General features: G+C 43.1%; 1 protein-coding gene and 1 non-coding gene across 3 annotated transcripts in view; both read left to right on the forward strand.

Annotated features, from left to right (window-relative positions):
• ppil2 (peptidylprolyl isomerase (cyclophilin)-like 2) overlaps window positions 1-15,885 on the forward strand; it is a 49,926-nt gene that overhangs the window by 11,204 nt on the left and 22,837 nt on the right. For both annotated transcript variants that reach the window (XM_048243108.1, XM_048243106.1), the window contains exons 11-14: window positions 118-193; window positions 1,319-1,425; window positions 11,125-11,214; window positions 13,064-13,097. In XM_048243108.1, the coding sequence (XP_048099065.1) occupies window positions 118-193; window positions 1,319-1,425; window positions 11,125-11,214; window positions 13,064-13,097 (307 nt within the window). The remainder of the gene's footprint in view (window positions 1-117; window positions 194-1,318; window positions 1,426-11,124; window positions 11,215-13,063; window positions 13,098-15,885) is intronic.
• Window positions 13,960-14,024, forward strand: LOC125295369. Its single transcript, XR_007193660.1, has one exon. It is a non-coding gene; the product is annotated as a small nucleolar RNA SNORD42 (small nucleolar RNA).

Below are 15,885 nucleotides of genomic sequence, written 5' to 3' on the forward strand. Positions count from 1 at the left end.
ATTTGTGTCTGTCTCTGACTTCTTCGTTCTCAGTCCTACTCCTACGCTCACTCACTCTCTGACACTTCTTTTTTTTATTATTTGTTCTCCTTTCTCTGTCTCTCCTCCGTTCTGCAGGCCCACTACTCCACCGGTCGGGTGTCGGCCTCCTTCACCTCCACTGCCATGACTCCTGCCACGACCCATGTAGCAGGTACGTGGCAAACACTGCCCTCCGCACCAATGTGGGATATTTTTTTATTTTCCTCATTGAATGTTTAGTATACCTTATATACATGTAGTGAAATCTTATTGCCATCTCCTTACTCTGACCCTTGTGTTTTCTGAAACTCCTATGTGGGAATGTTTAGTTAAATTAACCCCTGTGTTGTAAACATTTCACTGTGGGTAACCCTCAGGATGGGGGGTCGTAAACATTTTTTATCTGTTAAAATACCAGATGGTTAAGTGATTAATGGAGGGTGACAACTTTTCCATGGGTGTGGGGTAAGGTATAAGAGTTGGCTTCACCCACAGATGTGTGGGCTTGTTACTTTGACATTTCATGTGTGTAACATGCTCCTGGCGTCGTGAATAAAGCTGCAGTCTCACACCAGTTGTCTTGGGTTAATTTTGACCACACCAAAACACCTTAGGACCCAATCAGGTTTTGTAGATGATTTTATTTTGGTCCTTCTGATCTCCACAACCTGTTGTAATTGTATTTTCTCAAATCTATTTTTGTAGTTACTAAATAAAAAGTACTTACTAGTATTATTTGTGGTGTTTTGTTTGTTTTTTTGTCTGTTTTTGTTTTGTTTATTTTTACCTATGTAGCAGGTACGCTGCAAACACAGCCCTCTGCACAAGAACACTAAGGCTTAGCAGCCCTTTGAGATTGTATCTTAAATCTATTTTTTATGCACTTATTACAGGGAAGCTACACCAGGCACGTAACTGAAGCGTTCCGTTTATGACGCGTAAAATCCATTTTAGAAGAACGGCCTATTTTTGTCCGAACGATCTGGTGTAGCTACTGTAGTCAATCTGGTGTAGCTACTTCCATTGATTATAGTGGAAGCTAATTGTTGCACCAGACGCAACGCGTACGGAATGCTTCAGTTACATGCCTGGTGTAGCTTAGCCATTAGTCTTATTGGAGGTGCCTGTTTTTCTTTTGTATTTGGTTGTTTTTTGTGTATACACACATGGTTGTGGTTTGGTTGCGGCACTAGTTGTGGTTTTTTTTGTTTTTTTTTGCAATAGCACCCCTCAGACTGTTACCGTATGGGAAGTGCATGAAATGAATGTCTCCCCTCCTCACCCTTGCCCTCCTCAGATGCCATCGCTGATGATACGGTCCGCTTCCAGTACGTGAAGAAGAAGGGCTATGTGCGTCTGCACACCAACAAGGGCGATATCAACCTGGAGCTGCACTGCGATAAGGTACAGAACAGATGCCAAGCCTACTTTCTGACTCATAGTTGAACATGCACAGCAGCACAGAGCATTAAGTACTCATGCTTGTCCATAGTGCAAACAAGGCAGTGGTCTTACGGTTTTGTCCCCTGGTAACTTACGCTTGGACATTGGACTTATGGCCCAGTGGCCCCTTCATATTGCCGCAACAAATCATCTGTCAGCTGACGGATCATATTGCTGTTATTAACTTAACAGAAAGGAGTTTTACTTCCCAGTATTGCTATGCTATCCTTGAGGATTACTTTTATGAAGTACACAAACACACACAACAGTCATGCTGTTCAGAAGCCAATTACACAATTGGAAATCACAGGGATGGATATAACCAGTCGCATCTGTTAAGCTCTGTGACTCTTGCGTTCACGCCTGGAATCAGCTGTCAAGTAGTCTCGCATCCACCACAGATGGACATGTAAGCCATTACATACAGTCTGCTCACCCTCTCAATCTCACATTCCAGTACACAAAAATATCCACATCTCACAGGGCCTTTTAATGGCAGAAATTAATTTGGAACACACACACACACTGTGGATGCTACTGTGATTTAAAACTCTTTGGAGTGTTGCCCCCCACCGCACACACACACGCCTCCTATGTGCATCTCGTCTCCTCTTTTCTCACTCATCTTGGTGGTTATTATCACCCCCCACCTCTCTCTCTCTCTCTCTCTCTCTCTCTCTCTCTCTCTCTCTCTCTCTCTCTCTCTCTCTCTCTCTCTCTCTCTCCCCTCTCTCTCTCTCTCCCCTCTTTGTGGTCCTCCCACAGGGACCGCTCCTCTCTCACAGCCTCCGTCTCATTTACAGGCCCTCGCCGCCTCCGTCTCATTTACAGGCCCTCGCTGCGGCTGGAAATGAGAGCGAGCGGTGCGCAGGTGTCACCCTGCGTCGCTTGCGTCGCCTGCCTGTTGCCCCAGCTCGCTTTTCTTTTGAAAGGTTTATAGTCTGGAGACCCTCCTCATAAGATGAAGCGCGCGGCCAATCTGAAGGCGTTGGCATTGAAGTGCGGAGTTTGTTAGAAATGGAGCTGCAACAATAGAGGCAGTGCTAGAGCGAGACAAAACAATAGAAACAGTCGTAGCAATGCTAGCCAGTATGGAAGAGTTGAAGCTGGTGCAAGACGAACATGTAGATTTCTTCAAGGGAGAAGACACTGTTTACGTACGGCCAACTGCCTCAATGCGTGGCCAGGCATCATACAGCATTACACTTCTGTAATAACCAGCTGTGATGTCCAGATGCTTCAAACCACTGCATTTCATTTCAGTTTTTAGTTTTTCTTTTACTGTCAGTTAGATTCATGAATTGTTAATTGAGCCATGCAGTGTTTAAAGATGTGAAAGTAACACCTTCCTTCAGGGTTTGTAGACCTCTGTGTGCTATAATTGGCTCATGAACATGCACTTCCTCATGAACTGGATCTATCTGATTGATATGAGTATTCATGATGGTGTCTTGGAAAATAACATCTAACTAGAGTGTATGTATGTGGTGAACGTTGTAGAGGTGTACTGTTTTGGTTTTGTCACCGCAAGTACAGTGGAACTAAATGCCTGCAGGTAGGAGCCATCCAATCACAAAAATATATAGCAAAGGGTAACAGAATGGAACAGCAAATGGTTTACAAACAGGGAAGTCAGATTTTGGCACAGACTTTAGCCATAAAACCGATTTTGGCACAGACTTTAGCCATAAAAAATCCTGCGCAGGAGGGATCTGTCACTGTTTTTAATGAATTTTAAGTGACATTTAATCAAGTGAACGTGCCTCACAGGTAGGACATGTCATTAGGCTCGTGCTCTTGCTCTCCCCACCCTTGCCTTTCTGCTGACGCACCACTTCTCCACATTAAATACAGACCTGGGGGAGGTGTGGGCCAGAGGAGTGTCTGGGGTGGGGTGGGGGTGAACATTTTCATTTCCACTTCCCTCGTCGCTTTAATAAACACGCTGGGCTCTCTGCGGCCATGCAGCTGATGCCAGCCGTGATTTAAACACCTCCTGCCGACACGATGCACTCTGCGTGCACCACCCTCCCCTGCTACGGAGATAGGAGACGGCCCGGGGCCTGTAAAAGTCACGAGTTTAATAGCGGATCCGCTCCGCTCCAGTCCAGCCCGCCACTGTTGGTCGCTGATATACGATGCCCTTTTGTCACGGAAGCCCAGCGTTTATCACCTCAACTCGCAGTGGTTCACATTTGCCCAGCCTTCTGACCAAGGCCAGAGCTAAACCGTGAAGGAGAGGCGGATTCAGATAAGTTACCTAATCAAAGTAACGGCATGCGGGCACACAAGTTTCCTTTGGGGAGGGGTTTCCCACCTTTAAGACTACACTTGAGTCAGTGGTTATGTTTATGTGTGGCAAACTTAATTTGTGTGTCTGTCTGTCTGTCTCTCTATACAGTAGGACCCAATTCCCAGTAAGACTCTAGAGTAGGATGAGCTAACTCGTCCTGAACAGCCACGTCCACCATCCTTGAACATGCCGCTGTTCCCTTGCTAAGCAGGATTAGCGCTGCAACAACTCCCCATGCTTTTAAAAGTCAAGTCACGTTCTCAGTTGGAACTGCAGAACAGCAGAAAGTAACTACTCCTCAGTACCTCAGTTCTATTTTATAGAAGCACACGCATGCATGAAGATAGTTTAATCCATAAGTAAACATGTTTATTTGATGTAGAAACGTAATGAGATATCAATGTAATGCATAACAGTGGCAATGATAATAATGTTATAATGTAATATGTAGGTCAGCTGAAGGGCATCAGACCAGTTGAAGGGCCGTAGATGTTGATTGACAGCAGATGTTTCTTGGCTGTTCACAATAATATAAGGCCTGTGCTGCCCCCCATGCTCTACCAGCCTGTCCACACTCACAAAGCCCAGCCACCCTGGCGCATTAACAAGATATTGATTAAAAATTAGAGGTGAACCCATGATCATTTGCTAGGTCAAACAATCCGGTGTTCAAGGCCCCACTCAGCTGGGAAATGGTAACTGGAGCCAGAGTACATGGATTGAGCCTAGTCCTACACTACAAGACAACTTCAATGAAGATTTCCATTGAAAATGTAACTAGTAACGGAATAACTTAAAACATTTACTTACAGTAAATGATAAGCATGTTGCTGCAAAGCACAGGACCATCTTGGTCCGTTATTTCCCGCCACATCTGGCCATAGGCCACAACCCAGCCTGTTAGAAAAGGTTTGAAAAAGTTTAACTGTTGCCATAAATAAGCAGTTTATGGCCAATGCTATGCCTATAAAAGATCAACTTTGGCCATAAATTAGTAGTTTAAGGGGCTATGCTATTTGCATTTTTACTTGCTGGTTCAGTAGGCCGAAAATCCTCTCTGGCCTGAGTGTCCTCCATGTTTAGGTCATCCATGGTGTTTTGTCCCCATCCTCTCTGGAGCACCCAGTGTGGCTTAGGCCTCTCTTGAAAAGCCTGTAGAGAATACTTCAGCCTTTCATTGAGTTCTCCAGGGGCTCCATCTTCCTGCACCCTTCTCTCAGAGTCAGCAGTGTCCACGTTAGCAGTTTTAGCGTTAGCTGAGTTGTTTTTCTTGGTCATTTTGGTGTTCAGCCCAGATGTCAGTTGCTTCTTCAGGTTTTTCTCTTTACTTGGCTTGATCTTGGCCATGGCAGAGTTTCGACAGATACTGTAATTCTTGGTCCTCTGTCGTGTTCTACTTGGTCTGAGCCGGTCTCTGATGGTGTTGAAGATGGCTCTCATGGCTTTCATGAAGCAGCTGCCTTCTCTCAACTCTCCACTCACCTCCATATGTAGCTAGTGAAATAGGCTTGAATTTGGTCTAAAGATGCTTAAACTAGACTCCCCCTTTGTCCTTTTGTAGTAATAGATGAGTAAACACAGGATTAGCAATATTAAACAATTACTAAAACAGATGATTGATGAATAAGTGCAGAATTGCCAGCAGAAAGCTCTCTCAATGTTATCTCTGGTGCAGCCAGGTCAAACTGATACAGTGTTCTACCTCAGTGTTCTACTTTGCGCTGCTTGTTCAGAAGATTCCAAATGGTAATGTTGGCAGAGTTCTAGAACCTTCAGTCAAGTCATTTCTTTCAGTCAAGTCATTTTATTTTTTATAGCACATTAAATTCAATGCAGTTCAATTCAATTAAATTCAAATGTATTTGGGTAACACTTTATTTTAATGTGTCGCTGTTACAGTGTACCTACCTAATTAGGTATCGATACAGTGGTACAACCTGTGTAACGACATGTACTATCAGGTACTATCATTGTACTTGCATAATGTATTTGTGAGTACCTACATATAGTTGTTACATTGTAATACTGAATGCTTTTACAAAACTTTGCCAATTTGCCTAAATTTTCATCAGAGGCAAAGAGCTGACCTTAGACCTGCTGGATGGGGTAAATCGGGTCATGATAGATTTGATATACAAAGCATGCTTAGCTCCAGTCAAGGCCTCATTGTCTTCAGTGTACATGTAACAGCTGTGCTGCTACAACCTTGTTACTCTTTGATACAGTGGAATAAACTGGAACAGGTCTTGTCTTGGAACAGGTCTACTAATTCACATGTACTGTGTGGTGTAACAGCAGACACGTTTTAACACATCAATTACAGGATGTATATATGTAGATGTAAGTACTTAACTGGTACACTTTATTTTAATGGGTTTATTCCACTGTATCAAAGAGCAATAAGTGTGTACCAACACAGTTAATATATGTACTATGTAGTGAATTAGTAGACCTGTTCCAAGACATCGAAGACATAACATACATGTCATATGTACATGTAAGTAATTAACTGGTACACTTAATAGGTTTATTCCACTGTATCAAAGAGTAACAAGGTTGTAGCAGCACAGCTGTTACATGTACTGAAGACATTGAGGCCTTGACTGGAGCTAAGAATGCTTTGTATATCAAATCTATCATGACCAGATTTACCCCATCCAGCAGGTCTCAGGTCAGCTCTTTGCCTCTGATGAAAATGTAGGCAAATTGGCAAAGTTTTGTAAAAGCATTCAGTATTACAATGTAACAACTATATGTAGGTACTCACAAATACATTATGCAAGTACAATGATAGTACCTGATAGTACATGTTACACAGGTTGTACCACTGTACCTAATTAGGTAGGTACACTGTAACAGCGACACATTAAAATGAAGTGTTACCCAATAGGATAATACAATAGTAGTACTACACAAAATGCCTACATATGAAGAGCTAAAACAATAATAATCATAATCTACTACTACTACTGGTGTAGTCTTACCAACTTTTGAATTGTTTACTGTTAAATCTAACTATTGTATTGTTGTTATTTGTATGTCACTTTGGACAAAAAGGTCTGCTAAATACCATAACCATACTAGTAATAATAATACAAATAGTAAATAAATAATAATACAAGAACTTAAGCTAAAGAAAATAGAACAGTCAAAGTAACTTAAAAAAATAAATAAATAATAATAAAAACAAGGTGAAATTCATAGAAGTAGTCTTATTATAGTAAGCCCCATGAGGCCGTAGGTTCAGCTGATTTCAGAACCGCTAAGGGGCGTTGATGGGCATGACGCACAGCGTCTTGACAAGAGTGGGGAACAGAAAGGAGTTCTAGGAAAAGGAAAAGTTGTGTTTTCTTTTTAATGGTGGATGTGGCTGGTCAGGTATCACTTTATTATTGCAAAAGCTTGTTATCAATGTTGTGGTGATGCACAGCAACCTGCCTTCATTAGCAGTCTGTCTCAGCTGTGGTATTGTGAGAGAGAGCTAGTTTTTCAGTTTGTTTCAGTTTTGGTCATAGCTGTCATATGATGGTATTTTGTGTCATGGGGAAGGCAAGACACATCACATGAAATGTTCTCTCTTGCGCGGCTTTGCAGTCTGAAGTGCTTCCCTGGACATCTCTTGCTCTTCTCGCGCAATGTATAATTTATGGGATAGCAGAAGTGACCTATATAGAAGAACTTCTCTCTGTCTTTCTTTCTCTTTCTCTCTCTCTCGTCCCCCCATCACCGATTCCTCTTTCACATACACACTGGATCCCTGTTTGTGGTAATGCACGTCCCCATGAGGCCTCTGGCTTCCGAGAACCCTCCTCTTCTAAAGCCCTCCTGGCCTGAAGTGCACTGTGTCCACGATGGTTGTGTGCGCTGCAGATAGACGGAGAACTTGCAGAAGTTATATTTAGCGCCAGCTCAACAACAACAACAACAAGGCCAAAGTATCTGTGCTGGGGGTTGGGTGGGTGGGGGTTCTGGTTCTTTGGTTCTGTGGTTCTGGTTCTTTGGTTCTCTTTGGACGGAAAGCTGCTGTTCTATCTGCAGTCATGCTCACCCTAACCTATCACTCCCTCCACTCCCATCCACCCTTGGGACACCCTCGTCCTCAGACTCCTCCCCACTTATCTGCAATGAGTAAGTCACTTGTTTTGGGTTTTTTTGCTCTCTCACAGACAATACTTACAAATTCCTCCGTTTCCTGCCTAAATGAATCTGTAAATGGCATGACGTGAAGTATTGTTGGAAGTTTATGTTTTGTTTGATAGTTATTTATATATATATATATAGAGAGAGATATATAGTCTGGACCTATATAGAGAGAGAGAGAGAGAGAGAGAGAGAGAGAGAGAGAGAGAGAGAGAGAGAGAGATATATATATAGAGAGAGAGAGAGAGAGAGAGAGAGAGAGAGAGAGAGAGAGAGAGAGAGAGAGAGAGAGAGAGAGAGAGAGAGAGAGAGAGAGAGAGAGAGAGAGAGAGAGAGAAGAAAAAAAAAAAAAAACACTCAGAGGCTAGGGCCCCAAAACTCTTTAGTGAGTGCACTCACACAAAGTCCTGGCCCCCCACGAGCCCCGGGCTACTCATAAAGTTTCCCTTTCCTCACCCCTTGTCAAAACAAGCCCATTATAGCTCTATTTTTTTTTTTTTTTTTTTTTTTTTATTTATATTTCTTTCTTTCGTCTCCCCTCAGCAAGTTACTTCTGGCCTGTGATTATAAAAACAAACAAAAACCCCTGGATGCATCGACTGTGCTGGATGTGTTTGGACAAGAGAGTGGAGGTTCGGCTGGCTGGCTGGGGGGGGGGGTGTGATAGTAGGAGAGCTGAAAGAAAGCCTGCCTCTCAGGCATGGAGACAGCCTTCTCAATGCCTGGCCTTGGTTACTAGGTGGTTATTTTGGCTGCGTTTCATTGGCTGCAGCCTTGTCAAATCAGGATAAAGAGAAGTCGTCGCAGTGATAAGAAAATTGCCCACTCTCTCTCCCCCCCTCCCGCACAGAAAGCCATGCTTCTATTCATGGCCCACTGTTTACAAATTAATGATTGTGATTTCACTGTCACACACACTCTCAGTCATAAGGCAACACTTCAGAGGAGAAGCCCTGCATTGGAGGAAGAAAAATAAACACTTTCAGGTTCTTGGCGATTTGTCTGTAATAGAATTTTCTTTGCCGAGGGTTTGTCTTTTCTAGCAAGGCCTTGTCGGTATGATGTACTCAACAAACAGAGCAATCTGTGATTTGCTTTTTCTTCTCTTATCTGCCAGTGTTGACTGTTTGACTTTAATCAGTGACCAGAGACTGAGCATGTTTGGTTAGTTAAAGGGCGATATTAGGGGCTTTCAGGTGTTCTGCTTCCGGTCTGCCTCTGCTTGTCTCTCTCTCACTCTCATCTCTGATGAACTCCTCTAAATTAATGGGTTTTATAATTCTGAAGATTATGGAACATATGATTAAAAAAAAAGGTGTTACCAAATCTAACCAGTTCCTCTTTTTTTCTCTTTCTCATTCTTAATCTCTCTATCCCTTTACCTCTCTATCCCTGTACTTGCGCACAGTCATGCAGAAGCGAGTGTTATTGTGCACGCCAGTTTTAGAAGCTCGTCGGTGGTTCAGCAGGGGAGCCCTACGAGAGATGGAAGTTGTTTTGGAAAAACGGTGCCGTGGCGCGGCACGTCACCAGCCCTGTCTGTTTGCGCCTCTCCGCAGCCGCTCAGCCCAGAGCCAGCGAGGAGCCGACAAACTCATCAGCTGGTTTGGACCAGATGGCTGGTGGTGTAGACGGCGACCTCTTGTGCAAAACACAAACATGTCCAATTGATCCAGTTGAGCGGGAGGAATAGAGGGTGGCTTGTGGAGGCATTACAGCCTAAAGGTGCATTGGTTTGGGAGTGGTGGAATGAGTTCATGGATTATTGATGTCCAGAGGTTTCTGTGATTAGGAACATGAATGTTCATACATGGAGTTCGGCCATCTCCGTGTGAGCCGACCAGGTCGTTGAGAAGCAGTGTCAACAGAGCTCATGGTTTAGGCAGACATACGGTCATGCCCTTTAACCTCTGGAGGCATTTTTATCTACAGTGGGAGGACAACTGTCTCTCTCTCTCTCACTCACTCACTCCTACAACCCCCCGCATCTTGTTTTTGGCTTCTCCTGTGTCAGACGGACACTCATCCCACCCAAACAAACAAACCGATCGGCTGTTGGTGTCAATCAATTGGTGGCATAGTGTTCATCTGCAGCTAGCCACAGAGTTCATCATCATCGTCCCCTACCCCCCCCCACCTGACGCATGCAACATTCTCACTCATGGCTAGGCAGAGCAGACCTCAACCAGGCAGTTGTCAGTGTTTCAAAGTAACCACTAACTTAAAAAACAACCTGAGCTTCAAGCCCTCAAGTGTGCAGTGGTGGTTACGTTTGACATGCTAAAATAAACAACAACAACAAGCAGCTGCCATACATGAATCAGAGGTTACTTTGATGGTTTAAATGCAAAAGTAATTTGAGAGTACAGAAATGCATAGTATAGTATGTACTCTTTTGATTCCGTGAGGGAAATTTGGTTAATATTGCAATCATGCCATATCAGTGTAAAATGTAGCTCAAATGAAATAATACTAATAAAAAAATAGCATTTAAAAAAAAAAGTATTAGCAGGGAGTCCCAAAAGTGTATTTTATTCAAAATGTGTGAACTCTGAACTCTGTGTCTTTGCATACACAGCTCAAGATGTGAACAAGCAAAATCCTACAAATAATTAGTAGGATAGTTCATAGTTCTCAAACTATAAAAGTTTTATGAAGTGCTGGCCAAAAAATCTGAAATGACCACTTTCACTCACCTGATGAGAACTTTGTGAATTGTGAATTTGTATGAACATTTGAACAAGTGAATAAAAAATAGAAATAATTATCCCAGAAAGTCCCAGAAATATGACTTGAATAGAAGTTAGTTAGTTATTAACAATCAATTGATACACTTTTAGAATACTTGATTTAGAGCACTGATGCAGTCAGCATAGGCCTCTTACATTGTTTGCAGGTAGGCCTACATTTCATTCCGTTTTCGATGGCAAACGCGAAACAGTGCCAAAACGACCAATAGTGGACAAAAAGAGTATTACATGTGTACTGTAAGACTCGCCATAGAGAATGAATGGGGGAAATTACAGAGGTTTGACTATGTCGTACTCCCATGCGGGCCAGATGCTATATACCACGGACATGTTTTGGGGGGCCACCCAAAATGAGGTGGCGGGCCGTAGTTTGGGGACCACTGGTTTAGATCCTTTAGATTAGAATGTCTATAAATCTCAATGATGTAAAGTCCATACAGAGTACAAGTTTAATTTGTTTGCTTCCGTCATGCTTAGGTACCCAAAGCAGGCGAGAACTTCATCAAGCTGTGCAAGAAGGGCTATTACAACGACACGATCTTCCACCGCTCCATCCGTAACTTCATGGTAAGCCACACCAAAGACTGACGGTGCGCCTCCCTCAGCCTCAGGGCAGGGCGGGACCTTACCCAAAAGGCATTTCAAAGCTGATCACTTTCGTCATTGTCAGTAAGACACACCGATTGCACATACTTTTCCAATCAGTATTTCCATTGCACTTTAAAAACATTTTGGAGGTTGGAGAATGTCAACAACTAACAACTAAACATTTTGTCTGCGCACATGATTTGAAATTTATGACTGAACATTTGATGCAATCAAAGGAACCACTGATGCCAGACAATTCATATTCACATAGTTCTTTAGCCTCAACGTTTCTTTTGTTGCCATTCTCAAAATTAAATTGTGGAAAAGGGAAATTGAATATTGGCCACAGAAGCTCTGAAGTTTATCCAGATGATCCAACTGAAATAAACCAAGTAGTGCTCCACCATTCTCTTGAGGTGTATGGATTCACATAAATAACCTTAACTTGTTGATGCCATGTTGCCCTGCTTTCGGTCGGTTGTGTTTCTCTCTTTTTTCACCACACATGTGTTTGCGTCCCTGAACAATAATACACAGTAGCCAGCTGCATTTTTTGTAACCTATACATATGAGACCATTTGCACATGCAAGTAGTAAGATGTAGCCTGGGTGTTCCCATGCTGCCTTGAGCGCGATTTGATTCACGCTGCTAAGGCAGTCTGGAGACCATGGAGCAAATTTTCGCCTGAGATAGGGAACCAATCACAGAACAGGTGGGAAAGCAAGACGATGATGAGCTATGCACAGACGCATTTGATAGACATCCGTGGCACCCAATAAACAGATCTGGGCATTTTTTTTCAAATACGAGAAAATGAACGTTTGGTTCTCAGACCACGTCTCATTGAGAAGTGGTGGCGCTAGCCAGGCTAAGTAAGATGCATTATTAATTGGTCTGATGTTAGAGTGTTTAAAGGTGCTCTAAGCGATGCCACGCATTTTTAAGGCTTCAACATTTTATGTCACTTACTGCAAACCTCACCTAACCAACCGCTAACTGTCTGTGTCCTGAATACACTGTAAAAATAAATGTGATCTCTGTGGACAGCCTAGCCTTCAAAAACGGCAACAAAAACAACCTGGGCAAACCTAGCCCATAAAAACATAAACTGTTCCAGCAAATCACAGAAGAGATGCGCGTTTAGGAGAGTTTCAATTGCACGGGAGCAGCACGGGAGGGAGGGGGAGGAAGTAGCGAGCTAGCTCTGTTTTGTTTGAAAGTCAACAGAAGTGACGTTACCCAGTATTGCTTAGAGCACATTTAACACTTTAAAAGGGTTGGGTTTTTTTTTTTTTGTGTGTGTTAGTGTGCATGAGAGAGGTGTTATGTATGTGTTCTCAGTTGAGTCACACTGACTGACTGCAAGCACGAGGTTGTCCTCACAGGAAGTTAATCTTGCTGATTGCAGACAGCTTGCATTATTCACCAGTGTCTGCAGCTTGGATGTTACTGTCCATATGATCGCAGACCGCAACCATATGACAGCAGCTGGGCCAGCTCCACATAGTTGATTTAAAAGACGTGCCGAGAGAGACACACATAGGCAGCCATCACACTGTCATACCATACTTAGTAGCACAGCCATCTTGTATTTCTCCTAATGACATACGGTATGATTCATGATTATAGCACATATTTTATTCAAGATGGATGCACACATGTGATTCATGTTGGTAGAGGGAGGCCAGAAATCTTATATCTGCCATTTCTAGTTCGACTCCATTGTGAGGCCTGATTAGATCTCTAGTTTTAGCCCCAGTTTCAGGTGTCTGAAGTTGGACTTGAGCTGAAACTCTAATTCTTCTTCTTATTGTTTTTATTTCCCAGATCCAAGGGGGGGACCCCACTGGCACTGGTACAGGTAAGAACACACACACACACACACAGAGAGCGAGAGTTTTCGATCCCCTTTCCTGGTGGCTAAAACCAGCTAGCTCAGACTAGCTCCTGACAGTGGCAAGTGAAAGCATTAGCACTGCCTGCAGGATTGTTTACATCGTCAACCACCTGAGGTCAAGTCAGTACAGTGCAATCTGGCTCGACTCCGTAGATAAACCCTGAAATGCTATTGCATTACATTATAACCCTCTGGAAAGAGATTCTTTAGCTGTCTACACAAAATCAATTTTGACTGGGGCAGAGCCCTTCAATGGCCTTTTGTCAGCAAAAGGTTCCCCTTGTATGGACTGGAAACCTGAGCTTTGAAAAAAGCCCTTTGAGAACTTTTTTTTGAAAGAACTACAGGAATGTATAGTGTGTTCCAAGAAGACTACATCTCCCTAAGTGCTCCTGTGCTACACTCATGCCAGCCGCCCTGAGGTCACAGGTTCGATTCCCACCAAGCCTGAGCTTGATTAGAGTCGGCGTATGACTCCACTGAAGTAAATGCTGATGGCCATCCAGAAAGACTGGCCTGATATCGGACGCATCACGTCTAATCCACCGTCTGTTTTGTTGTTCCCAGTAGAAGAAAGTTTCTATCTTTGACATGGCCTTGAGCCTGACGTGGTGCTTTATTAAGTAATTAATTAATTAATTAATTAATTAATTAAAATGTAAATGTGCCAGAATTAGCCAAAATGGTTATTTTGCATCTGTTGTCCATGTCATTCACCCTTTAGAGATTGAAAACACAGTGACTAAATCAATATTATGAGGAGAGGAGGTTAGGAAAAGCATTTAGCAACAAAATGTACGCATTAAAAAGGTAGAACATTTTGTATGAGCATATGATGTGAAGTTTGTATTGACTGAATATCTGATGTATTCAAAGGAACCACTGATGCCAGACAATTAATGTTGACACAGTTGTTGTTTAACCACTATGCTGCTAGTCAGCTCGATCTTAGGTTCATGAGTGTCATTGTGGACTCTCTTCCTTTGTGAAGCGCAAATAGATGCCTAGATCAGCACCACCCTTAGAGTAGACTCTGCACCAGCACCACCCTTAGTAGACTCTGCACCAACCTTAGTAGACTCTGCACCAGCACTACCCTTATTCCCTGGGATGGGATGTAGAGAGTACTCAGACATGTCTGTAAGTGTACTAGGAAAGGGGTTCTGGTCTGTCTATCCCTCTCTCTCTCTCTCTCTCCTTCTTTCTGGGAGGGAGCAGTAGACTGTGTCCGGGGCTTAAAATAGTGGCAGATCCATTAAAAATGCACCAGCACTGGAAGCCCCCACGAGGAAGCGACCGTTGTCGTGAGCCAGCGGAGGTGTGGGAGCAGCAGGCCGGCTGCCTGGACACTCACTGATGGGTGACATATTTATAACGCCGCCTCATCAATCCCCCCCCCCCTCCTCTATCCTCTAACCCCCACACATGCGCACACTCATTCACATACACACACACATTGCAGTGGATGTGCTCACATCAGCAGTATGGATTTTGCAGTCCACTTAATCCCATGTGCATCACTGCAGCAGATTCTCGCAATGTTGTCTTATACGTGGGCAATGCATGCTTGCTGTGTGTGTGTGTGTGTGTGTGAGAGAGAGAGAGATTGTGAGTTTTTGATTGTATGTTCATTTTTGACAGATTCTTTTTTCTGTGCATCATCTTCTCGTACTCTGAGGAATCATGTGATTTCTCACTACTCACGCACACCTTCCAGATCGCACGTACCCACCAGGTAGTCACACTTCACACATGCACTCCACACTGCAACACACTGACATCATTCTGGACACCAAACGACTGTTGGAGTCAGTACCTTCCCCGTAAAAACCTGGTGAGCGTGAATCTTGCAGGCGTAAGACCATTAGGCTCTGTGTGTGTGTATGAATGCACGCGTGTATGAGAGTACGGGAGTGTATGTACAATTCAACCGGAAATTTTCAGACCCTTTCAAGTTTTCCACATTTTGTTATGTTTCAGACTCATCTTAAAATGGATTCAATTAATTTATTTTCTCATCAATCTACACACAATGTTCCAATACTCCACAAAAAAACAGGTGTTTGGAGTGGTGCTTCACTTTCAATTAGGGATGTAACGGTATGAAAATTTAACCTCACGGTTATAGTGCCCAAACTAATCACGGTTTTCGGTATTATTTTTTTATTTTTAAAAGTGTGTTCAATATGTTCAGAATGCACTGATAGGCCTACACAAGCTAAAATGGTTTCAAAAGTGTGACGGTGTTTACTATATTACAAAAATATAGACAAAATCAACATGCAACTTTTAACCAGGGACGCTGGAACTCATTTTCACCTGGTGGTGCTCATAGAGGGAGTGCTGAGGGAGAGTAACAAAGCTGAGTTAGATGTGATTCCTTTATTCTGGAAGCTGGGAAGGATTAAACACGCGGTTTCCACACTGTGGTAATCAACCGTGATAATTATGATATTTGAAATGAAAACGGTAATTGTTATCGTCAACATTTTTATCGCGGTTTACCATTATATCGGTAATCGTTACATCCCTACTTTCAATACTACAGAAATGTTCTTGTATCCTTCCACAGATGTGTGGAGTATTGGTACCCTGGAAATCCAGAGTTCTCACGAGAGCACAATTTGAGTTGTGTCTGCAAGAGACTCTGGCAATGAGTAAAGATGCACGTTAGTTTTGCCCCTTGCATCGCGGTGAACCAATCACATTGGTGTATCTGATATAGGCGGGCCAGAAGCAAGCTAAACAGATG

This window comes from Alosa alosa, chromosome 5 (genome assembly GCF_017589495.1).
Source record: "Alosa alosa isolate M-15738 ecotype Scorff River chromosome 5, AALO_Geno_1.1, whole genome shotgun sequence".
Classification (NCBI taxonomy): Eukaryota; Metazoa; Chordata; class Actinopteri; order Clupeiformes; family Clupeidae; genus Alosa; species Alosa alosa.